Below are 27,404 nucleotides of genomic sequence, written 5' to 3'. Positions count from 1 at the left end.
GAAATAGGAAGCCGATTCTAGATTTAATTGTGGAGATGCTTAATGTGAGTCTGGAAGGAGAGTTTACAGTCTAACCAGACAACTAGGTAGTTGTCTACATATTCTAAGTCAGAACCATCCAGAGTAGTGATGCTGGACGGCGGGCCGGTTTGGGCAGCGTTTGGTTGAAGAGCATGCATTTAGTTTTACTTGCATTTAAGAGCAGTTGGAGGCCATGGAAGGAGAGTTGTATGGCATTGAAGCTCGTCTGGGGGTTGGTTAACTTCTTGGTGACATGGGGCAGTATTTTCACATGAAATGCATGCCCAAATTCAACTGCCTGCTACTCATCCCCAGAAGATAAGATATGCATATTATTAGTAGATTTGGATAGAAAACACTCTGAAGTTTCTAAAACTGTTTTGAATCATGTCTGTGAGTATAACATAACTTATTTAGCAGGCGAAACACCGAGGACAAACCATTCAGATTTTTTTTTGAGGTCACTCTCTTTTCAATACGTTTTCATTGGGAATCCAGATTTCTAAGGGACCTTCTTGCAGTTCCTATCACTTCCATTGGATGTCAACAGTTTTTAGAAATTGGTTGAGGTTTTCCCTCTGTGTAATGAAGACGTACGGCCATCTTGAACGAGGGTCACTTGAAGTGTACTGTTAGATAGAGGCGCATGACCAGAAAGCTAGCTACAGTTTGTTTTCCTCCTGTATTGAACAAAGATCATCCCGTCTTGAATTTGATTGATTATTATTTACGTAAAAAAATACCTAAAGTTGTATTACAAAAGTAGTTTGAAATGTTTTGGCAAAGTTTACAGGTAACTTTTGAGATATTTTGAAGTCACATTGTGCGGTTGGAACCAGCGTTTTTCTGGATCAAACGCGCCAAATAAATGGACATTTTGGATATATATCGACGGAATTAATCGAACAAAAGGACCATTTGTGATGTTTATGGGACATATTGGAGTGCCAACAACAGAAGCTCGTCAAAGGTAAGGCATGAATTATATTTTTATTTCTGCGTTTTGTGTCACGCCTGCAGGGTTGAAATATGCTTCTCTCTCTTTGTTTACGGAGGTGCTATCCTCAGATAATAGCATTGTTTGCTTTCGTCGAAAAGCCTTTTTGAAATCTGACATGTTGGCTGGATTCACAACACGTGTAGCTTTAATTTGCTATCTTGCATGTGTGATTTCATGAAAGTGTGATTTTTATAGTAATTTGAATTTGCCGCTCTGCATTTTCCCTGGCTTTTGGCCAGGTGGGACGCTACCGTCCCACATATCCCAGAGAGGTTAACACAGTGTCCAAAGAAGGGCCAGAAGTATACAGAATGGTGTTGTCTGCATAGAGCTAGATCAGAGAATCCACCAGCTGCAAGAGCGACATCATTGATGTATACAGAGAAAAGGGTCGGCCCGAGGATTGAACCCTGTGGCACCCCCATAGAGACTGCCAGAGGTCTCAACAGGCCCTCTGATTTGACTCACTGAACTCTGTCTGAGAAGTAGATGGTGAACGAGGCGAGGCAGTCATTTGAGAAACCAAGGCTGTTGAGTCTGCCGATAAGAATGTGGTGATTGACAGAGTCGAAATCCTTGGCCAGGTCGATGAATACACCTGCACAGTATCATCTCTTATGTTATGTCATCGTTTAGGACCTTGAGCATGGCTGAGGTGCACCCATGGCCAGCTCGGAAACCAGATTGCATAGTGGAGAAGGTACGGTGGGATTCGAAATGGTCGGTGATCTGTTTGTTAACTTGGCTTTCGAAGACCTTAGAAAGGCAGGGTAGGCTAGATATAGGTCTGTAGCAGTTTGGGTCTAGAGTGTCTCCCCCTTTGGAAAGCTACCCCTCTTCAATCTTTGGGCATCTCAGATGATACGAAAGGGAGGTTGAACAGGCAAGTAATAGGGGTTGCAACAATTTTGGCGGATAATTTTAGAAAGAGAGAGTCCAGATTGTCTAGTCCGGCTGATTTGTAGGGGTCCAGATTTTTGCAGCTCTTTCAGAACATCAGCTATCTGGATTTGGGTGAAGGAGAAATGGGGAGGCTTGGGCAAGTTGCTGTGGGGGGTGCAGGGCTGTTGACCGGGGTAGGGGTAGCCAGGTGGAAAGCATGGCCAGCCGTAGAAAAATGCTTATTGAAGTTCTCAATTATTGCGGATTTATCGGTGGTGACAGTGTTTCCTAGCCTCAGTGCAGTGGGCATCTGGGAGGAGGTGCTCTTATTCTCCATGGACTTTACAGTGTCCCAGAACGTTTTGGAGTTTGTGCTACAAGATGCAAATTTCTGTTTGAAAAAGCTAGCTTTTGCTTTTGCTTTCCTAACTGCCTGTGTATATTGGTTCCTAACTTCCCTGAAAAGTTGCATATCGCGGGGGTTATTTGATGCTAATGCAGTATGCCACAGGATGTTTTTGTGCTGGTCAAGGGCAGTCAGGTCTGGAGTGAACCAAGGGCTATATCTGTTCCTGGTTCTACCTTTTTTGAATGGGGCATGCTTATTTAAGATGGTGAGGAAACCACTTTCAAAGAATAACCAGGCATCCTGTACTGATGGAATGAGGTCAATATCCTTCCAGGATACCCGGGCCAGGTCGATTAGAAAGGCCTGCTCACTGAAGTGTTTTAGGGAGCGTTTGACAGAGATGGGCTGGTCGTTTGACCGCAGACCCATTTCGGACTCAGGCAATGAGGCAGTGATCGCTGAGATCCTGGTTGAAGACAGCAGAGGTGTATTTGGAGGGCATGTTGGTTAGGATGCTATCTATTAGGGTGCCAGTGTTTACGGATTTGGGGTTGTACCTGGTAGGTTCATTGATAATTTGTGTGAGATTGAGGGCATCAAGTTTAGATTGTAGGATGGCCGGGGTGTTAAGCATGTCCCAGTTTAGGTCACCTAACAGCACGAGCTCTGAAGATAGATGGGGGGCAATTAATTCACATATGGTGTCCAGGGCACAGCTAGGGTCAGAAGGTGGTCTATAGCAAGCGAAATCGGTGAGAGACTTGTTTCTGGAAAGGTGGATTTTTAGAAGTAGAAGTTCAAATTGTTTGGGTACAGACCTGGATAGTAAGACAGAACTCTGCAGGCTATCTCTGCAGTAGATTGCAACTCCACCCCCTTTGGCAGTTCTATCTTGTCGGAAAATGTTATAGTTAGGGATGTAAAGTTCAGGGTTTTTGGTGGTCTTCCTAAGCTAGGATTCAGACACGGCTAGGATATCCGGGTTGGCAGAGTGTGCTAAAGCTGTGAATAAAACAAACTTAGGGACGAGCCGATGGGCTAGTAGATGGGCATTCAGGGGACGTCGCGACGGAGGAGCCAGTTGAAAAAAACCCTCGGCCGAATTACGTTGGTAGTCCAGTCGTGATGGGTCGGCGGGACTCCGTGTCGCAGTAAAAGGGGTCCAGGACAATTGGCAAAATAGGTATTGTTGCCCAAGGAGTGGCTGATGGACCTCTTCGGCTAGCTGGGAGATGGGCCTAGCAAAGGCTAGCTCAAGGCTAATTGGTTCTTGCTTTGGGACAGAGACGTTAGCCAGGAGTGGCCACTCGGATAGCAGCTTGCTAGTTGCGATGATCCAGGTGAAAAGGTTCAGAGCTTGCGGTAGGAATCCGGAGATATGGAGAAAAATAAGTCCGATTTGCTCTGGTTTGAGTCTTGCTGCGCAGACTGGCGAGAGTTGTCCGGGCTAAAGCTGATGACCACTAGCTAGTAGCTAGTTAGCTGGCTAGCTTCTGTTGGGGGTTCCGGTTCAAAAGTAAAGAAAATAGCAGATCCATACCACATTTGTTGAGCTGGAAACGGCAGATTTAAAATAAGAATTTAATATCTACAAAGGCGTTCAGAGGTCTATTATCAGCAACCATCACTCCTGTGTTCCAATGACATGTTGTCTCACATGGAATAGCCTTCATTTCTCAGAACAAGAATAGACCGACGAGTTTCAGAAGAAAGTTTTTTTGTTTCTGGCCATTTTGAGCCTGTAATCGAACTCTCAAATGCTGATGCTTCAGATACTCAACTAGACTAAAGAAGGTCAGTTTTATTGCTTCTTTAATCAGAACAACAGTTTTCAGCTGTGCTAACATAATTGCAAAATGGTTTCTAATGATCAATTAGCCTTTTAAAATTATAAACTTGGATTAGCTAACACAACGTGCCATTGGAAAACAGGAGTGATGGTTGCTAATAATAGGCCTTTGTATGCCTATGTAGATATTCAATTAAAAATCAGCGGTTTCCAGCTACAATAGTCATTTACAACAATGTCTACACTGTATTTCTGATCAATTTGATGTTATTTTAATTAATGGACTAAAAATGTGATTTTCTTTCAAAAACAAGGACATTTCTAAGTGACCCCAAACTTTTGAACGGTAGTGTATATCTAATAATATCCGACTGGTGTTAGACCTTATTGACTATTCTGATCTAATCTTCGAAGATTTTATAGATGTATTGTCTTCTTAGACATTTATAAAGCCTTTGATACAGTGTAACATGAGTTTCTATTTCTCTCCCTTGAGAAATTTGGTTTTGGGGAATTATTTTGTAGTACTACTAAAACTCTTTATATGAATGGGAACAGTTCCATTAAATTAAAGCATGGCAATTCAAGATTTGATTTGAAAAGAGGAATTAGACAAGGTTGCCCAATTTCACCTTACCTCTTCCTGCTTGACACCCAACTTCTTACAAGTTCTGTTAAATCCAGCGATATAAAATTGATCTCTATTGCTGACAGAGATATTATCATAAGTCAGCTTGCAGATGACACCACCCTCTTTTTGAAAGATGCTGACTAGATTCCTAGGGCAGTCGATGTGATAAATATTTTTTCCAAAGCATCTGGTCTTTGCCTAAACCTTAATAAGTGTGAATTGTTTGCTATTAAAAACTGTGTGATACCCTCTATATGCAAAATTCTAGTCAATGAAAAAGTAACATACATTGGGATTTCCATATCTAAGGATTAACAGGAAAGATGCTCATTAAATTTCCTAGCTATTACAGTTTTTTTCGATTGCTAAACGACAGTGGACACAACTGGAGTCACATGTGCAAAACTCTAACTACAGTCTGCACAGCAGCAGTTCATGTGGACCAAACTCTAGTTCGTTTTTCATTGCTTGAACACAGTTTTCAAAACTCTACACACTTATCCCATGACTTTAACCACAACCTGCACAACACTGTGGATTTACAGCACTTTGTTCAAATGCTAACACACTGCTGTCAAAACTGTGAACCACACATTCAAAACGGAATAGACTTCAGCCTTGTGCCTTTCAAACACTGCTGATTGCAATTTCAGCTGAAAGGCTAAGCAGGTGTCTTGTTTTAGACTTGTTAGTGAACACACACACATATTACAGTATATATAGGTAGAGCTCAGAAAGACTCATTTTGGAAATAGAACAAGGAAGATGGGTTCGTGGAGGGAGAAGGGTGGCAGGGAGAGGGCGGAGGCGTGGAGGAAGACAAAGAAGACAAAGAGCTGTTATTTCAGATGAAATAAGGGCTACACGTATAGACCATGTCGTGAACCATGGTCTCTCATTGAGAGAGGCAGGGTTGAGGGTGCAACCCAATCTGCAAAGATCCACAGTGGCATCTGTAATGCAAATTTTCCATCATGCAAACAGGTGAGAGTTACATCCTTACAGTAAATGAAAACATTACAGGAATCTATTTTGTATTGCAATTATAGAATATTTACACAGATATATATTACAGTAAGTTTGACTGTAAAATATATTTTTACAACAGGACCCAAAGGCTGCCCCCAACAGGGGGAAGAGGAAAAATATTTTCAGATGCGCAGGAAAATGCTATTGTTGACATCGTTGTTGACAACAATGCAATAAAACTGCGGGAAATTCAAGATAGAGTGCTGGCTGATAATGATATATTTGAAAATGTTAATTCTGTCAGCACAACAACTATTGCTCGAGTCCTAAAGAAACACCAAGTTACAATGAAACAGTTATACACTGTACCGTTCGAGAGAAACAGTGAACGGGTAAAAGAGCAAAGATACCAATATGTCCAGGTAAGACGTCTGAGGTTACGTACACAGCTATACAAAATATTTACAGTAAAAAAAAAACACTAGCATTTCTACAGTAAAACTGTGCACTTACTGTTTTTCAGAGAGTAATGGAGGTGGAAGCACTGGAAAGACCACATTCATTTGTATTTATCGATGAAGCTGGATTTAACCTTGCCAAAACACGGCGCAGAGGAAGGAATGTTATAGGTCAAAGGGCCACTGTGGAGGTTCCAGGCCAAAGGGGGGGAAATATCACCATGTGTGCTGCAATGGCCAATGATGGTTTGCTTCTCAACACACCACTCATTGGCCCATACAACACAGAAAGGCTTATAGCTTTCCTATAACAGCTCTATGCTCAGCTAGTGCCAGCAGAACAGGGGGAGCCAGTAAGAAACCCCCAAGTTTTTGTCATAGTTTGCGATAACGTTGCTTTTCACCACTCTGCAGCTGTCACAGATTGGTTGGCAGCACATCACAGATTTATGGTTTTGTACCTGCCTGCATATTCACCCTTCCTCAACCCAATAGAGGAGTTTTTCTCTGCCTGGAGGTGGAAAGTGTTTGGTCACCACCCACATGACCAAATGTCTCTTTTGGAAGCCATGCGTGCCGGATGTGAGGACACGAGTCCAGAGGACTGCCAGGGATGGATAAGGCACTCCAGAAGGTTCTTCCCCAGGTGCATGGCAAGAGAAAACATTAGATGTGATGTTGAAGAAAACCTGTGGCCTGATGCTAGAGAGAGGCAGGATTAGCCCCTCAATTATTTGTTCGAATTACAGTATGTACTTTTAGTTAATTTTTTTTCTCATTACTGTAATTCCGTAAATTACTACAGACTATTGAAGCAAACTGCTAATTTTCATTTACCTTAAAGAATTGTTATGTTCTAAAAAATGTAATAAATCATGTGAAAGAATGCCACTCTTTTCTTTGAAGAAATTATTACTTTGTATGAAGTCACTGAAATTGTTCAAACTGTAAAGATGAAAAGTTTGTATTTTCTGTATTGGTGTTTGATGCTAGTGTTTTTACTCTCTGTGTGTTCTGAGTGACAGTGTGTGTTATCTCAGTGAGGGTTGTGCATAGTGCTTGGCTGCACTGAGCGTGTTTTGAGCCATGTGTTAAGAGTTGTGTTGCTTGGAATGAGTTTTGCAGGTGATGTGAACTGTTTAGCTCAGGTGACTGTTGGTAGTGCAGACTGTAGTTAGAGTTTTGCACATGTGACTCCAGTTGTGCCCACTGTCGTTTAGCAATCGAAAAAAACTGTAATGAAAAAAAAAAAAAACTTGCTTCCTTGAAAGGTTGAGTATTGCTTTCTAAAGCTGAAGATATCTCCAGACTTACTTATGCAGCCCAGTCCTTACATCTTGACAACAAAATATGTAAAGCGGTTGACCAGCTGCTTTTCAACTTCATCTGGAAAAAACACATTATATTAGGAAATCTGTCATTATGAACACATGAATATGGTGGACTAATGTTTTTGATTTTCCTACTTTGAATAATACCTTTAAGATAAATTGGGCTAAACATTTCTTAAAGAATCCAACATCAATTTGGAATTTCATCCCTCATTAGATCTTCCCCCATTTTGGTGGCTTCAATTTTATGTTACTTTGTAACTATAACATTGATAAGATTCCTACAAAAATGATCTGCTTCTCATAGACAGGTATTCTTAGCGTGTCATTAATATATAAACATTGTTTTCCCCGCATAGGTATTTCATTTGGAATAATATTTTGTATAGAAACAAGTTTAAATTTTTAAAGAACTGTTTCAATAATCATATCCTGCCGGTGAGTCAACTTTTTAATGCAGAAGGATTGTTACTCAATTATGAGGAATTTTTATCTCTACAATATCCCTGTTACACCTAGAGAGTTTGCCATAGTCGTTGATGCTATTCCATCTGGAACTCTCATGTTGTTCAGAGGTGTAACCAGACCTCACCTTCTTAATCAACCCTGGCTTAATACAGTTGACTCACCAATAGGAAAAATGTGGTTCTCCTTGCTCCCTCAGAACAACAGATGTATACGTGCTTTATTTCAAAGGGATATTGTTTCCATTCCTTATGTCACAATTTACTGGATTATATTTGTCAATAATATCTGTTGGGAAAAAGTCTGGTTATTACCACACAAATACCTGCTTTTTAACAAATTCAAAGAGATCTCTTTCAGAATGATCCATAAGTATTACCTTGCGAATCTTTACCAGAAGAAACTCCAAAAAGACATTAACATTAATTGTACTTTTTGTGTTGAGCATCCAGAAAAGGGTTTTGCATTTATTTTGGAAAAAAAAAATGATGGAAAGATATTCATAGTTTTGTAATTGTTCAAATTCTTCATGACTTTTTTTTATTTTTATGGGAGAATGTGCTGCTCGGTTTCCTTAACCATAATAAGAATAATTGTGCTAACAACAAAATGTAATATTCATAAATGTAAATTCACTAATAAAAAAACTCTTCCGTGTTTTCTATAAGGAATTTGAGCAATACATTAAAACCATTCAACATTCTTCTAATAAGAACAATATGTGTTTCTTTTAAGGTCTTTGTATAGTCTGTAATTTGTTGTACCCCCAAGCATATGTTATCATTGTTTGTTTGAATACTTCTTGTATGTATGTATACTGGTCTTTCTGCAATAAAAAAAAAATAACTACAAGGCAATGAGACCTCCAAGCCCTGGATCAACCTACAGCATGTGACTTCCATACTGAAGTCTGGCTCAGATGATCCCTGTGTCAGACAGGCACCAGACAAAGGGAGGCTGAAACACAATTACTACATGATCTTGTTTCACCACGTCATGCATTGGTGGCTTTCAGTCAATAGCTGTTGCCATCCATTTTGAAGAAATCGCATTAAATCGCTGATTGAGTTTTGTGGACTACGAGCGCATGTTTCTCCCCATACCAGTATTAGTCACATTTTTGTCATTTGAATAATGATTTAGTATAGTTATTGTAAAAATGACAAAAAACATTGGGCCATTTTTGTTAACTAAGTACCATTACATTTTAGTCACATCACATTTGTATTTCCTCATTAACATATAATACATTAACATATAGTACACATAAATGTCTGACTTCCATGTGTTGTCCTACAAACAGATTTTTCTGCACAACATCCTATCGTATGATTCTCTTCCCAACAGCCAACTTGGCAGAAGAACACATTGCTCTGCAGCAGATTAAAAATCACACCCCTTGACATTGTGTAGCTATATTGTAATCAAAGTTCTGTCATAAGTACAGATCTGATAGGCTGCAGCAAACTAACTAGCTAGCATTATCAATCTGTTATTACCTGATTGTTTGTTTGTGTTTGTGTTTGTGTTTGTGTTTGTGTGTGTGTGTGTGTGTGTGTGTGTGTGTGTATATATTGGTAGCATTTTGTCCCGTCAACTTGTGGGTGCAAACGCTGACTTCTCCAGTGGAAACGTTACATTCATTCTTGTTTTAATCGACATAAGTATAGTGGCTTCAAACGTCGGCCCTTTTTCTCCTGGGAGATTTTACCACTGGGAGAGTAGCCATGGCGTGTGCCTTATTTACATACAGTATTTGTTGCTGCCTGATGGAAAACGGTTGACGGGCAGAGAGGTGACTCGTGAATGACCTGGGCATTTATTTTACATCAATAACAGCATTGCAACGCTGCAATGAGAAAGCCTTACAATTCTGATAATATCATGCATGCGTTTGATTGGACCAAACTAATATGACTGAATAGCTCTCAACATGTCCAAAAACCTTTGACTAGTCAGATCTTAGTTACAGAGAAAATGTTGTCACGTATCGTTTTCGTCAACCGAAATGACATTTTTTTTTTGTTAACTTAGTTTTTTCTGGGTCTATTTTAGTCAGTTATCGTCTAGTCAATTGCCACTGAAAAATAGGTGTTTGAAATGAACACTGCCACATACTGCACATCATTAATTAAGCAGCCCAACACAATGCATCTCAGGTATAAAATAAATGCATATTTCTCCCCCTTCCTCTCTCCAGGGGGGCAACTGACCTAAGGAAGGAATGAGTTGCAGGGGAGAGGTGAGAGACTTAGCAGGGGGGAGGGGGTCTCCTCATGTATCAATTCCCCCCATGCTGATGTCAGGAAGGAGGAGGAGAGCAGGGTAATAAAGCCTGTAATGCATCTCTCCTTTCTCTCCTCACAGAAAAGGCTGCCACATCCTCACATTTACTGCCACATGTCCTCTGTTGGGACAGTGGGGAAGCTCTCCTCTACCCCACTCCTTTTTAATCACTTATTCAACTGCAGTAGGCAGATTCAGCACAGCAAAGTAGGGTTAAGTATACTTCTCCATTATGCAGGACTCTTTTTCTTTTCACCCATTCACTAACTTTTCAATTCTCTATCCACCTGCCACAACCTGCATTTGAACTCTCAAACTGAGAGCACATTCAGTCAGATCTTCACTTAGCAAACAATCTGGATTCACCAATGTTGATCAACCAGATTTTGAAGACTGTACAGTTGAGTGGAGACAAGGGGTTATAAAAGTCCACAGTAAATTATGAAGAAATATCTTGTTCTCTGAAGTTCTCTAGCTCCAGCCTGCTAACTAATGTGACTTTGAGCTGGTCTTCCTATGGGCTCTATAATTCATTTTGTGAAAGGCACAGTCAAGGACCATGCAGTTCCAACACACTCAAACTACAGGCCCAGAGAGCCTGGCTGTCTAAGAACATAACTACAGTATGTACAGATGGTTACTATGCCCACCACCAAGCGCAACCACGAATCATCCATGCTTAACATGGCATTCTGCTCCTCAGCTTCACAACTGAACTATTCTAGAAAAATCTCTCCTCCCTACAATAGTAAAAGGAGTCATATTTTTGCCTCAGATATCAGTTCTTACCATTAAAGCCTTAGATTTACAGTAACTCCTTATCTAAGGAAGACCATGCTTGGCAATCTTTTATGGAGAAATGTATCTTAAGTTGGGTTTTACTCTTATCATTGAATCGTACACTCCTCTGAAATATTAGACCGTATGCATGGCAAACAAGGTGACTTCTGAGACACTGCGTTCGCAAAACAGTGTGCTCTTCAAATCCTTGACGGGAATGAGTTGTGGCACATTGAACCTATGACATTTCTCAACTATTAAAGCCTTGAAAACATACTGTATTGTGACCTGCTAGGGCTGTGCTCCTCAGACATCAGCCACACGTCAGACCTGAACGTGTGAGACAGCATAGAGACAAAACGATGGGTTCCATCCTACATGTGACAGTGTCTAGGAATAGGCGGCCATGTCTAGGTGGGTTGTACACTACACGTCGATGCCTATTAATCTGTTTCAAAAGCATTTCTTAATTGAAGCCTGTGTATGTGATCTGCTCTACTGTACTGTCAAGTCTATCTGCAGATGATGTTTGGCCCGGTTGACTTGCTGATGGAGTAATCATATCCACATGAGCACACATCCCTGGCTGTACAGCTCTTAATAATATGCTGCTGTTATGATGTTTTCTTCCCTCCACTAGTTCTCTCTGATAGGTCAATCCTCTACCCAGAGACTGCAGTAAGGAGACAGAACTGGAGAGTAATATGGGCACCATCACTGTGGAGAGGAATCCATCTGCAGCCCTGGAGACGGGCCTGTCACTAAAACACTGGCCAGTGGGTAAAATATTGACAACCCACAACCTACAACCCATATACTGTATAGTTACTGGGGAGTCACCCATAAGAGTAATGCTAGAGGCTTCCTGGCTGTAACATATGTGTAACAAGCACATATAGTAAAACAGCCTATTTCTGCGCTGTCCTTCAAGTACAGAACAACAACCATTAAGCAGATGTCTGTGGAGAGCACTAAAATATATCTAAATTATAATCATAAATATACAGTAGGCTACTGACATTGAGACTTAAGGTTCCACAACATGAGCCCTGTGTTGGTTTGGTCTTCCCAAAGACATACTCATTAGTGTTTTTATGGCATTACCATAACGTCAAAACCAACGCGTCATTACCGACGTGTCATTAGCGACATCACGTTAGCCGATGTCATTCCCCAGGTATGGGTTCACTCTTGAGTCATGCTGGTTGTCCATAGGAATGTGTCAATGTGTGGAATGCAACAGCAGCTCTCTAGCACAGTGGGGGCTGGTGAGGCTGAGCCCTCTGCTCTGACTGACCTACTCTCTGAGACAGACACATCACTATAGGGGCCCCTCCATGATAAGGCCCTGCCAACTCAGGACAGCTCAAATCTGGCCAGGGCCCCCAACCAGGCCAGAATGCTGTGGTCACTGTGCATACGTGTGCAGGGACCGCAAGGCTAAGTCAACACTGGCTATTGTTACACAACCGTGCTTGGGTCAGAATAAACATAAATCATTATTCCATGTCTAAATCAATAAGCAGACTTTACATCTACTTCTTGTTAATGGATGGACCAGAGCACAGTTTTCTGTAACCTTTATTTAACTAGGCAAGTCAGTTAAGAACTAAGTCTGTGTGGAGCAGAGCTTTATAGACACCAACAGTGGAGAAACCCAGCCTAATGCACTGTGAGTTTAGCTTTTTTCATCCGGGCTCATCCTCATTAAAATGACTCCACACCTGCCCCTGACAAACAGGAAATTAACTTTGTCAGGGTCAAAACTATACCGCAACTGTTCCCCCGAAGGAAATAAAAATGTAAAATAAAGAAGGAAGAATGAATGTGTAACGTACAATTCCAATAGTGTTGATCTATTCCATCAGGATAAACAATGGCTGTGGGATTGCAACTGCTCGCCACTCCATCCAGCAAACAATTCCAATTTCCATTTGCAGTTCCCTGCATGTTAAGGACAGGCACAGACAATTCAGAGGCAAAGGAAGGTGAGAGTGTTATTATTGGTACGACGGGCTCCACGCGCTCCATTTCTCTGTTTAATATTCATAGAAAGACATGAGAGAGAGAGGAGGGAAACAGCACAGGTTATCCTCCTGGGATGTTATATCACCTCCAGTGTTGATGTGTCCTCTGTTAGGCTATACCGTAGACTCTGAGACAGCCAGGCAGGGTTACAAAAAAACACTTGCTGCTGCTACTACTACACGGTAGGGAGGGACCAGCAGGGACAGAGGCCCTATACTGAAAAAGTAGTAAAACGCCATTCAAGAATAGCATTAAAGTACAATTCGACAACATGCCAGTGGTATTTATCAGTCAGCATGTAGGCAGAAAAACAGAGTTCCACACAGGTCTAGATACAGAATGAGATATAGTGTGTGGGAGCCTAGCCAGGGCAGAGGCACAGCAGAGGATGACTCAGATTAAGCAGTGTAGCATTGGAGGCGGAGGGGTACAACTGAAAATGGGCATTGCTATCTTACACAGTGAGGATTTAGGATATGGAGCTGGTGTACATCAGACAGTGTTGTCAGGGAGCACTGTGTCTGGTGAACTACTTCCCATGTCTCTATTTAATCACTGTGGGTCATTCTTCCCTCTCTCTCTCTCTCTCTCTCTCTCTCTTTCTCTTTCTCTCTCCATCTTCCTCTGTTGCTCTGCCTCGTCATCCCACACATCATCACTCGATAAAGGATCCATAACAGACTGAGGTCAGTTGTGGTGGAGAGCTGCTAGGCATTGGTATGTCTCTTTATTTCACTCAGATGAAAGAGTGGCATAAACACAAACACACTCATATAGTACAAACATCAGACAGTATACTCCCAAAAAAAGGCTTTGAAATTCAATATTAGTTCAATCTGAATAACAAGCATGAATTAGAAATTCAACAGGAGGCCCAAATAATACTTCTGCAATTGGAGTGTTAGTCAAAGCAAAACACTATTCATGCCATCCTTTGATGTCCAACTAGTAAAGCAGAACACATACTGTACAACCCAAAAATGCACACGAATGTAACCATGATGCATGTATAATTTATAGTGCTGAGCGATTTAATGCTTTTTGAGGTCGGTTCGGTTTCGGTTCAATTATTTTTTTTAATCATGAAATGCACTATCCATTATGTGGGTTGAATGCTGTAACAACACTGAATAAAACAATGAATACAATTCCCACGATGGTAGTGACTGCCCATTACTGCTTATCACTTATTAACCATCATTTATTCACATTACCTTCATAAAATATTTCAGTTGTTCTGTATATTACATTTATTTGATTTGATGACTTTACCATTTCGGTAACAATTTACTTGACACCCAGCGTCATAACACGTTATGACACGGTCATAACCATGTCATAATATGTCATAGCAGTTGACATAACTTGTCACAACCTGTTATTATATGGTCATGACACTGTCATGACTAGGGCTGTGGTGGTCACCGAAATTCCATCAGTCTGTGATTGTCAAGCAAATAACTGTCAGTGTCACAGCAATTGACCTTTAATTAAATTAAACACATTTAGCATCTCCTGGCTTCCACACACATCACCACTGATACTGACCTTTAGTTGTTCTCCAAATGTTGGTCTATATGTTTCGATTTTTAATACATTGTAAGGCTGCATGATGCAACTCCTAATGATGATTTGAAAAACGTCGCTTGAAAGGCATGAGCTCTGCTCTGTTTTTTTGCGCAGGCTTTACACACTACATCAGTCACTCATTCACAATTTGACAAGCACTTGATAATGTCTAGAATTTCACAGCGGCATCCCCTTTGTGTGGCAGTAATGCGCCCTAAAGAAAATCCGCTTTTTCAATTCAATTCAATTTACTTTACCTCGGCCAACAACATGAGTAGGCCTAACGAACAGTAAAAGCACTAGTCTATGTCAATCTACTATCCCCCATAGTACAAAAGTTGACATATTATTCTATTTTGTGAGAGAAATAAATATTCCAAACATAGTCTGGGATAGTTGTGGGATGCGATAGATCCTAAAATATTAGGATCTATTAGCATCAAAAAAACTTTTTTACACCATGACACAACAGATCAGAACGTTTAGCTTAAAATGTTGATAAACTATTGGTCTATTTCTTCACATAAGCGCAGCAATGCGCACATGGGCAGTAGGCTATAAGTGCAAATGTTCCATTAATGGAAAACACCATTATCAAAAGTGACTGCAAATGCAATTATGCATGTAATGCTTTTATTATAAAGATGCATTTTTTTATGGTGAAATTCACACGCTGCTTATGTATGCCAGTTAGGCTCTACACCCCTTGTAAAGCAGATTATTGTGCTTAAGTTATTTGGCCAATTTAGTTGTGATTCAAACCTTATTAAAACGTATAGGCCTATGGGCTAGGCTACATGAGGTGTGCGACTATGATTTGAAAAAGACGCAAAAAAAGGCATTGTTTCTTCTGCTGGACATCATTCACAAGTGATAATAAATCATTAATAAGTGACAGGCTAATATTGTCACCCATCAGACGATTCTTGATTTAATCTTATCTTTACATAAATAATATACACTACCGTTCAAAAGTTTAAGGTCACTTAGAAATCTCACTTAGAAAACATTTTTTGGTCCATTAAAATAACATCAAATTGATCATAAATACAGTGTAGACATTGTCAATGTTGTAAATGACTATTGTAGCTGGAAACAGCTGATTTTTTATGGAATATCTACATAGGCCTACAGAGGCCCATTATTAGCAACTATCACTCCTGTGTTCCAATGATACGTTGTGTTAGCTAATCCAAGTTTATCATGTTAAAAGGCTAATTGATCATTAGAAAACCCTTTTGCAGTTATGTTAGCACAGCTGAAAACTGTTATGATTATGATGGTAATAATGCTTCATGACAGTGTCATAAAGTGTATTTTCTACAAGTTATTTTAAATATGATGAAAAAAACATGACTGGAAATAATTCAATACAACAACAACAAAGGATTTAAGAAACAAACTTTCAATAGAAAGGAAACTACTTGGCAGGGAAAAACTAACTTGAATAAATCTGGGGTTTGACACTTATGTAGGTGCCATAACGAGCCATTCAAGAACGCAATATATGTCACAACAGGGATACATATATGGGTCATGACAGTGTTAGGACCATATTATGACAGGTTATGTCAGCTGTTATGACATATGACATGGTTATGCCCGTGTCATAAAGTGTTATGACACTGGATGCCAAGTAAAGTGTTGCCATTATTTCATTCAAAGTCCTTCTCTAATCTCTATAGAACTGCTGCATATGCTGTTTGACAAAATCCATATTTTGTAGTTCTTCAAAGCAAATAAGGCATACTTTTATGACTGCTGAATAAATAACAACTATCAGTCACTGTAGTTAATTACCACGTTTTATGCGCTAAACTATGTAGAATATTGGCCTGTTGGAAACTACAACTCCCTACTACATCGCACAGTTCAGGCTGGATCTGATTTATCTCTAGAGAAACTGCAATGTGCGCATTGAGCTCTTTGTTTAGTGTTGCAGTGATTTCACACGCTGTAGTAGCTGACGTGTAAAGTGTTGAGTCATCTGTATACATAGACACACAGGATTTACTCAGAGCCAGTGGCAGGTCATTAGTAAAGATTGAAAAAAAGTAAAGGGGCCTAGACAGCTGCCCTAGGGGATGCCTGATTCTACCTGGATTATGTTGGAGGCAACCATTAAAGAACACCCACCCTCTGTGTTCTGTTAGACAGGTAAGTCTCAATCCACGATATAGCCATAACATATACATATTTCCAGCAGCATACTATGATCGATAATGTCAAAAGCCGCACTGAAGAGTAACAAAACAGCTCAAACAATATTTTTATTATCAATTTCTCTCAGCCAATCATCAGTCATTTGTGAAAGTAGTGTTAATTTATTTACTGTAAAATAGCATTGTATCTGGTCAAACACCATTTTTTCCAAAAGTTTACTAACATTTGCTAACAGGCTGGTTGGTCAACTATTTGAGCCAGTAAAGGGTGCTTTTTAATTCATGGGTAGCTGTCACGGGAGATTTCCTCCTCTTTGTCTGAATAGGAGTAAGGATCGGACCAAGATGCGGCGTGGTAAGTGTTCGTCATTTTAATGGAAAAACTGAACACTACAAAACAACAAAGTGACAACCGTGACGCTAATGAAACACTGTGCTAACAAGCAACATAACATAGACCCACAACGACAAAACAGGCTACCGAAATATGGTTCCCAATCAGAGACAATGACTAACACCTGCCTCTGATTGAGAACCATATCAGGCCAAACACAGAAACAGACAAACTAGACATACAACATAGAATGCCCAGTCAGATCACACCCTGACCAAACAAAACATATAAACATACAAAGCAAACTATGGTCAGGGCATGACAGTAGCGGAATGAACTTTGCTCCCCTCCAGGCCTGAGGCCAAACATTTCTTAAACACTTAGATTAAAGAGATGGCAAATAGAAGTGCCAATATCGTCCTCAGTCATTTTCGATCCAAGTTGTCAGACCCAGGTGGCTTGTCATTGTTACTAGACAACAATCATTTTTTCACCTCTTCCACACTCACTTTGTGGAATTCAAAAAGGCGTGTCTTTCATAATTTGGTCAGCTTTACTTGGATGTGTGGGTTAGGTGTTTGTTGCTGGCATGTTATGCCTACGTTTCCTAATCTTCTAGCTGGCAATATCAGTGTGTTTTATGATGAATGAGCCATCTAATTCAATGAATGATGGAGCTGAGTTTGCCTTTTTGCCCAAAATGTAATTTAAGGTGCTCCAAAGCTTTTTACTATCATTCTTTATATAATTTATCTTTGTTTCATAGTACTGGCTTTGGGGAATAAAAAAAATTATGACATACATTAAACCAATGTGTGAAATTCCACAATTATATAAAATTAGGAACCTCTAAAACTAGATTGTCAATGTGTAAAATATAAACTTTCTTCGCCCAGTGCTAAGCTTAATGAATATTCAAATGAGGTTACAATGGAACTCTGTCATCGGCTGTCTCTGAAAAGCTGATGCTAAGAGCTCTCTTAGCCCAGGGCTAAGTGCAGAGTTAAACGGGTTATAGATTCAGGACAGTAAAATACATCTTGATAACTAAGACTAGGTCGTTGGTACCCATGCACTGTAATGTAAAAGATGACACTGGTTTAAATCTGATATAGAACTGGGCTGCTTTGCAAAGGGAATTTAATCCATATCAAACTGCCATTATTGCCCATCTCCCTTCCCACGTCAACCGTTCTAGACTCTTGTCTCTGCTCCCAATAGCACTATAGGTTCTCCACATCCATAATGACCTTGAACTTTGAGCTCTGTCAGCATCTGCTCTTCCCTTTTGCTTTATGCATGTTTGACCGAATACATTTTTCAAACCCTAGCAAGTGGGGGCAGACAAAATCAATACCTATGGAGTTTATGATATTCTTTACAGTTACAATTACTTTAGAAATGAAATTTTAGAAAAAGAGCTGGCCCAGCAGTGTTGTGGAAGTGGATCCAGGGACCTATCCAGACACTTCACAGATTCTTCATGAAAATGCTTAACGTGACACTTGGATCAATAGGCAAGTGAGCCACCACACAAACCATAGTAGACAGCAGCTCTGAAGCTCCAATTACCAAAGCATTCCTTCATTTACTCTTGTACATACCTCATCTCTTGAGCAGATCTTTACAGTCCCACCAAAACAGTCTGAATGACAACTGACCCCATGCACTCAAACAATGACTAAACGGCTAACTTTACTGTGATGCATTGCATATTTGCTTTGTGAAGGGTGACATTTGCATTAGAAAGGGACTAGTTTAAACAATGCCTGCAGTTTGTGTGTGTGTCCAATGCACTTAGGGACAGGAGCCACCCACATTGAGAGGATGGGAGAATAGGGAAATCACCTCAGTCTCTGACACAGACAGCAGTTAACATAATTCATTACTCCATGACTGCACAGGACATATGTACTTCACCAAGAGATAAATGACAGAGCTCATGCAAAGTAAGATGCAAAAAGTGGACTACGAACCCACACACACACACACCTTTTCCATACAAATAATGTGTGGATCATGTCAAATAAATTTACAAAACATATGGCAATAAGCTCACCCAAACGTAAATATGCTTGTAGGGGCCCTGTCTTGCCATTTCGTGTAACCTAATATGATCTAATAATAGGTTTGGTGATTGAGCTGTACATAATATAATTTATCTGGAATAGATTGGGGAAAGGCTGCATCCTCTAGCATACTGTATACTAGCCTACCTCTTGTAATTGTTCCAACTCCTGCTTCAACGTCTCCTGCTCCGATTCCAAATCGGCATACTGCTGCTTCAAAGTCTGGTTCTCTTCCAACACAACAAGACCGCATTCTGCCGCCCTGATCTTCTCTCTGTTCGCATCCGCAAGTTCCTGGGTGAGCCGCTCGACCTCCGCCCGGTACTGATCCACAGTCTCCCCGCATCCTCCACCGGCAGCCATCGCCCTCTCTCCCTGTCTCCAGTTTCGCCGTCCTCGCGTTGGATAGCCTACACAGAGGCGGAGGCTGGAGGATGCTGAAACAAACGCCGCGGAACCCACCCCCTGTTAAATCTGGGGAAACCAGGTGGAATAGGCTATTGCAGAACAGCACCAAAATAAATGCTCTTTCTATCAGTGAAATATTATTGTTATTATTAGCCTACTTCAACAGTGTTCGTAGCCTAATGATAAATGCCATTAGAGTATCTTTTCGTCAATTCTTTAAGATAATTTTTGCTTATTCACTGGGTACAGGACGCCATCTCTCGATTATTATGAGGCAAAGTGGTCCACGAAATTGCTTCCATCCGTTCTCCCGTGACGTCATTACACGTCGGCGCATCTCCAATACTGTGTGATCGCAGCCCAATAGTGTACTACTGCGCCCGCAATTTGTTCCTGCAACCCTCGAGCATCCCATTGTTTCCTTCATTGAACAGTCTACCCGTCGCCCCCGTTTCCCACTAGTACAGCAGGCGGGAGGCTGGAGCGAGACTGTGTTCTAAATAACTAACTTGCTAGTTAGTGACACTGTATGCTAGCTTGCTAGTTAGTTAGCACACCGTGTCGCCCCGCCTCCTGCCTGCTGTGTACCTGAGAAAACCGGGCCGAAAAATTGTCAAGGACCACAGACACCCAAGTCATAGACTGTTCTCTCTACTACCGCATGGCAAGCGGTACCAGAGTGCCAAGTCTAGGACAAAAAGTATTCTCAACCGTTTTTACCCCCAAGCCATACGATGCCTGAACAGATAATCATATGGCTACATATGACTATTTGCCCCTCTTTTTATGCTGCTGTCTGGATGTGTATGTGATGAGGTATGTAGGGCTACAAGGACATGTTGGACAAATCTAAAGTGGCACCATTTTGGCCCCATATAGTGCATTAATTTTGACCAGAGCCATGGTTTCTCCTGTTGTCTCATACAGTATAACAATGCTGTTATTTCCACTACTGCATGACAGGGCCATGCACAAGCTAAAAAAAAGGCACCCAAATAATGTTTTTTTCCCGCAACTGCGGTCACATACTCGTTGAGCAATTATTACAAGAGGGGAAAGCAGCACAACCTGATGAGTATAGTATTTTGCGAAACTATTTTGAAGTGGAATAAATGCGGCACATAACGGGAATAACACAATTCCAGTCAATTCCAGTCATAATAGAAGATTGTAAGAAATACTGTAGGTTACCATTTTCCAACCCAATTCTTTGCCACTATCAGCTATCCCAGTGGTCTTCAAATTGTTTGACCCCCTATCCTCAAAAAGGAGTGGTATACAACTTGTGACCCCCGCACAAGCACAACCACATGTCAATCACTGCGCAAATGTAGCCTGCCATTTCATACACCCATAAACAGGGATCCATTTTCTAAACTCAAGATAGACTACAGAAAATAATTGTGTTTTACAACTGCATTTGTAGCTTAAAGTAATTAATGTTGGCAGCCAAAATCAACTAGGGATATATGCACATATATATTATGTCACTTCTCTGGAGTCATAGGTCTTATTGTAGCAGAGGTTGTAAGTAGTGGCGATTTTAGCATGTCAATCTTGGTGTTGCAAACAAAAAAAATATAATTTGGATGCATGTCAGCAAAGACACTACACAACACAATACAACACTAAACAATACATAAATTGCACTAACAAACTGTTAGGGCCTACATAAAGCTGTCTTAACAGCAGTCCCAACACCTTACAAGGGTTGGAGAGACTCCTTCCCCTCCAGAAGACTGTCAAACACGATGACCACGATGACACCACCCCAACAGGTGTTGCTGGGGCAGCTTCAATGTGGTGCTCTTATTCTTTTCACTTTGCTTGGTGAGGTAGATTGCTGCTATAACTTGATTACCCTTCACATACCTAACCATTTCCATGGCTCTCTTGTAGAGTGTATTCATTGTTTTCAGTGCCATGAAGTCCTTAAGGAGCAGATTCAATGCATGAGCAGCACAGCCAATGGGTCTCCAATTTAGGGAGGGTAGGATCTCCAATTTAGAACAAGCAGCCTTCATGTTTGCAGCATTGTCTGTCACCAGTGAAAATACATTCTGTGGTCCTAGGTAATATTTTACATTTTGTTGACCTTTATTTAACCAGGTAGGCCAGTTGAGAACAGGTTCTCATTAACAACTGCGACCTGGCACTGCCTATAGGTCATCTGCAATGTAGAGACCGGTGTGTCTGTCCCTTGTGTCTGTGCTCTTGTAGAATACTGGTTGAGGGGTGGAGATGATGTAGTTAATTATTCCTTGCCCACAAACATTCGACCACCCATCAGAGATAATTGCAATACAGTCTGCTTTCTCTATGATTTGCTTGACCTTCACTTTAACTCTGTTGAACTCTGCATCCAGCAAATTAGTAGATCAATCATATCTGGTTGGAGGGGTGTATGCTGGGCAAAGAACATTCAGAAATCTCTTCCAATACACATTGCCTGTGAGCATCAGAGGTGAACCAGTTGAATACACAGCTCGAGCAAGACATTCATCAGCATTTCTCTCACTACGTTCCTCTATTGAGTAAAAAAAACGTTTGATTCAAGGAGGACCATGAGCTGTTGCTATCAATAAGGTGTCTGATTCATCATTTTCATCTCAAATAGAAGTAGAGGGACTTTAGTCAGAGGTTGCTTGTTGTGAGTGCTGAGGGAACTTTATGCACTTGGCCAGATGATTCTGCGTCTTTGTTGCATTCTTCACATATGATTTGGCACAGCTTCTCCTTCTACATTAGCTGCAGTGAAATGTCTCCACACATCAGATAGTGCCAGTGGCATTTTCCTGTAAATATTAGGAAAAAAAACAACAAATACAATTTCATGTACAGATAAATAGTTAAGCAGTTAGATTAAACAACTCCTCTGTAAGATAAATGTTTTAAAATGAAACATGTATGGAAACAGGTGAATTAACACTCCTCAGTTAGCAGGCTCAAGCAAGCTAAAACCCACAGGGTAGCAAAAACTAACTAGCAGAAATTGTTAACAAGTTAGAAATTATTTAAACACACTTTGCTGTAGGCTACTATTTACTAGTTAACAAAAGATAATGTATGTCGTATAAAATATATTCACCCCATCCAGTATTGTAATCAAAACTTAACAGAAAGCATGTAGTCCTTGGCTCAGACAGTTTAGTAGTGTGGGCTCAATAGCATCTCATTAGTGTGCAAGATCTTGAGAATCAGCTGTACATGTGATGGAAGAGTGCACTTACTGTATGTCCCTCACTCGTACCCAAAACTCCTTTAAAACATTCAGGGGCCTCACCCCAAACTTCCTCGATGCTTTTGTCATTGGGTTCATGACAAGAGACGCATAGCACCCCGAGAATTGGTCTAGGAGTCATAATTTTCTGTTCCATTTTTTCTGGGTTTTATTTTTTAAATCTTGTTTAGTGTTCTGGGGCCGCATGTCTTGTTCTGTGCTTTATTTATAATGCGTCTGCCGCAAATACAACCCCCCCGGACATTCCTACTTCATAGACAACAACCCTAAGGGCAATAAAATAGGGTGGGTGTGGGGTCACCCTCTTTGAAATGTTCAAACACCCCCCCCCCCCCCCCCCCCCCCCCCCCAGTTCAACCAGGTCCCTACACATCAATAATCATGACAACTTCAAAGGAATAGATGCAATATAGATATAAAATAACACATCTTCTAACACGTGACAACAGGAACAGGATGCCATGTCCGGATGCCCATATTTGGGCATGTACACGTCATGCAGACATAGGGTCATAAATCAACATTTTGACCCGTGCCGTCTACTTTATTCTTAGGCCAGTCTGCCTGCAGAGTGCTCGTTTTCAGATGGCTAGCCCTGTTCTTCCTCACAAAGATCGTAGTAAATTCCACAGAATATCTTCATCCCATAATATTGAAGTCAATGTTACAGCTGCTTTAGACATATACTGTAGCCAGTGGCCACCCAAATTAGGCCTATCTGAAATATGAAAATGATCAATCAAATCGCCAGCCTATTGTTCTGGCAAAGATGAGTCAGTAGTAGATTGCTAAACTGCATTTTGTATGGGCTGATAAATGAAGGCCTAGTTGGTTTTTCCCAGGTGAAACTGGAGGAAATTAAATAAGTTATTTCTGGTCACTAATCTTGATATGCACGCCTGTCTTTTCGCGCCAATGCTGCTTATTGGTCATTGGTCAACAATCAAGACAAGCAACCTTTTGGTTCTGAAGCATTGATGATAGTTTAACGACAACCTGTGGGCAGTGGGTTCAGAACAGCAATGGAGAAAAAAAAATGTATACAAAAAAAAAACATTTGGGAGAAATTATACCACCCCTGAAAAGAGGCACTTTGGAGACTGGAAAGGCAAAGCGGCATGTGGAAGGGCAAAGTGACATGTGCTCTGCAAAGGTAGAGCCCTATCTGTGCACGTTCCTGCTGCATGAGCTATATTCGGGGGCATGTGTTATGACACCGAGAGCAGCACAGGTAGATAAGGCAGGGATGAAAAGTTGAGATGACGACAAACACACATACACACTTACACATACACACACATGCACGCACGCACACACACACACACACACACACACACACGCACGCACGCACGCAGATGTCAAAACAAGTGTCATCAGAAACTAGACATTCACGATATTGATAGCAGGTCTGATTCTGACTTATCTTGGTTCAACAGTTAATTGTCTGAGCGAGGGCAAAAAACGTATGTCACTCTCAAGGCTGTTATCTTACACTCTCTTACCTTCCATGTAGGAAAAAAGTTTACATGAATTCCATGAAAAAACTGTCACTCTCTTAGCTTCCATGAAGAGTTGTGAATAGGTCCTATATGCAACTCTACATGGAAGCTAAGGGAGTGAGAGTTTTTCAGGGTATTTACAGTACATTCGGAAAGTATTCAGACCCCTTGACTTATTCTAAAATGGATTAAATATGTTTTCCCTCATCAATCTACACACGATACCCCATAATGACAAAGCAAAAACAGGACTTTAGAAAAGTTTGCTAATTTCTAAAATAAAAAAATCCCATTTACATAAATTATTCAGACCCTTTACTCAGTACTTTGTTGAAGAACCTTACAGCATTGAGATTACAGCATTGAGTCTTCTTGGAGCTCTGTCAGAGTGACCATCGGGATCTTGGTCACCTCCCTGACCAAGGCCCTTCTCACCCGATTGCTCAGTTTGAACGGGCGGCCAGCTCTAGGAAGAGTCTTGGTGGTTCCAAACTACTTCCATTTATGAGTGATGGAGGCCACTGTGTTATTGGGGATCTTCAATGCTGCAGAAATATTTTGGTACCCTTCCCCAGATCTGTGCCTCGACACAATCCTGTCTCGGAGCTCTACGGACAATTCCTTCGACCTCATGGCTGGTTTTTGCTCTGACATGCACTGTCAACTATGGGACCTTATATAGACAGGTGTGTCCCTTTCCAAATCATGTCCAATCAATTGATTTTACCACAGGTAGACTCCAATCAAGTTGTAGAAACATCTCAAGGATGATCAATGGAAACAGGATGCACCTGAGCTCAATGTCTAGTCTCGTAGCAAAGGGTCTGAATACTTATATAAATAAGTTATTTCAGTTTTACATTTTTTAATTTGCAAACATTTCTCAAAACCTCTTTTTACTTTGTCATTATTTGATATTGTGTGTAGATTGCTGAGGAATGTGGATAAAGTCAAGGAGTCTGAATACTTTCCGAAGGCACAGTATGTCAACCTTTTTTCATACATGGAAGGTAAGAGAGTGTAATTTGATAACAGTATATATATATATCAAGGGGTTTTCTTTATTTGTACTATTTTCTAAATTGTAGAATAACAGTAAAGACATCCAAACTATACAATGACACATATGTAATCATGTAGTAACCAAAAAAGTGTTAAACAAATCAAACTATATTTTAGATTTTAGATTATTCAAAGCAGCCACCCTTTGTCTTGATGACAGCTTTGCACATATGTATAAAATAGTAAAAATAAAGAGTAGGTGTGTCCATACTTTTGACTGGTACTGCATATTCTCAGTTATGAAAAGTGTCTTGATACATTCTTGAGAATAACATGCAAATGTGCTATAGAAAATGTGAGTGTTCTTCATTTGTTACTCATTTCACTTTCTACATTCACCTTTACTTGACTAATTGGTGCATTGGCATTGTGCTATATTATTAGGTGTTAGGTAAGTGCTAAATAAGATTCATGTTTTCCCTTCATATATTTTATGGTCATTTAGCCGACAAGTTTACTCCAAAGTGTGTTATACAGTGAACTCATTTAGTTTGAGGCCCTTTCAGAAACCAAAACAGTCAATTATGTGTTTGCAAGCCATATGCTCCAACCATCTGCGCCATTAGAACCATATATAGTAAAACACAACCGCACATGTGGACACTGCATTTAAAATCATTCAGAATGACACAACAAAACGTTTATATTGTGTCTACATTTTGTAAGTATGGGTCAAAAATACACTGAACAAAAATAAAAAAAGCAACATGCAACAATTGCAAAGATTTTACTGAGTTACAGTTCATATAAGGAAATCAGTCAATTGAAATAAATTGAGTAGGCCATAATCTATGGATTTCACATGACTGGGAATACAGATATGCATCTGTTGGTCACATATACCTAAAAAAAAAAGATAGGAGCGTAGATCAGAAAAACAGTCAATGTCTCATGTGTATCATGCAGCTCGACACATCTCCTTCCCATTGAGTTGATCAGGCTGTTGATTGTGGCCTGTGGAATGTTGTCCCATTCCTCTTCAATTGCTGTGCGAAGTTGCTGGATGTTGGCAGGAACTGGAACACCCTGTTGTACACATCGATCCAGAGCATTCCAAACATGCTCAATCGGTGACATGTCTGGTGAGTATGCAGGCTATGGAAGAACTGGGACTTTTTCAGCCTCCAGGAATTGTGTAGAGATCCTTGCGACATGGGGCCATGCATAATCATGCTGAAACATGAGGTGATAGGAGCAGATGAAGGGCATGACAATGGGCCTCAAGATCTTGTCACGGTATCTCTGTGCATTCCAATGGCCATCGATAAAATGCAATTGTGTTCGTTGTCTGTAGTTTATGCCTGCCCATACCATAACCCCACCACCACCATGGGGCACTCTGTTCACAACATTGACATCAGCAAACCGCTCACCAACACAATGCCATACACGCCGTCTGCCATCTGCCCAGTACAGTTGAAACCGGGATTCTTCCATCAAGAGTTTTGGTGGACATTCCTGTAGTCAGCATGCCAATTGCACGTTCCCTCAAAACTTGAGAAATCTGTGGCATTGTGTTGTGAGAAAACTGCACATTTTAATGTGGCCTTTTTTTGTCTCCAACACTAGGTGTCCCTGTGTAATGATCATGCTGCCATATGCCACGCCTGTCATGTGGATGGATTATCTTGGCAAAGGAGAAATGCTCACTAACAGGGATGTAAACAAATTTTTGCACACAATTTGAGAGAAATACACTTTTTGTGTGTCTGGAACATTTCCGGGATGTTTTATTTCAACTCATGAAACATGAGCCAAACACTTTAAATGTTGCGTTCATATTTATGTTCAGTGTAAATTGAAATTCTTGAAAATGTAGTTCTCCGAATTCCACAGCTGACCTGTCAATAACCTTAGCTCAATTTAAGATAAGGAGAGCCATATTTCAATATAACAATAAACCCGTAGACAAAAAGTGGGGGAAGTGCTCTTACCAGCTTCATGTGAGGAAAAGTACATGTACACATGTATTTATACCTGTACACCAAAGAAGTCCTACTATCTTACAGGGACTATTTTATTGTCACGTTGGTATGAATGATTCGGGGTACAGAATGAAATGTGAAAGAAA

General features: G+C 40.6%; 1 protein-coding gene across 4 annotated transcripts in view; it reads right to left on the bottom strand.

Moving 5' to 3' along the window:
* bicd1a (BICD cargo adaptor 1a) overlaps positions 1 to 20,055 on the bottom strand; it is a 94,751-nt gene extending 74,696 nt beyond the window's left edge. For 3 of the 4 annotated variants that reach the window (XM_036977953.2, XM_036977956.2, XM_036977931.2), the window contains exon 1: positions 19,271 to 20,022. In XM_036977953.2, the coding sequence (XP_036833848.2) occupies positions 19,271 to 19,486 (216 nt within the window). In that variant the 5' untranslated portion in view covers positions 19,487 to 20,022. Of the gene's footprint in view, positions 1 to 19,270 lie in introns of all 4 variants that reach the window. The other variant, XM_036977938.2, reaches the window with a different exon arrangement.
* Positions 20,056 to 27,404: the final 7,349 nt, after the last annotated feature.

Source organism: Oncorhynchus mykiss, chromosome 1 (genome assembly GCF_057628025.1).
Source record: "Oncorhynchus mykiss isolate SJ-2025 chromosome 1, ASM5762802v1, whole genome shotgun sequence".
Classification (NCBI taxonomy): domain Eukaryota; kingdom Metazoa; phylum Chordata; class Actinopteri; order Salmoniformes; family Salmonidae; genus Oncorhynchus; species Oncorhynchus mykiss.
Note: the sequence above shows the minus strand (reverse complement) of the source record. Positions and strands in the feature narration are given on the sequence as shown.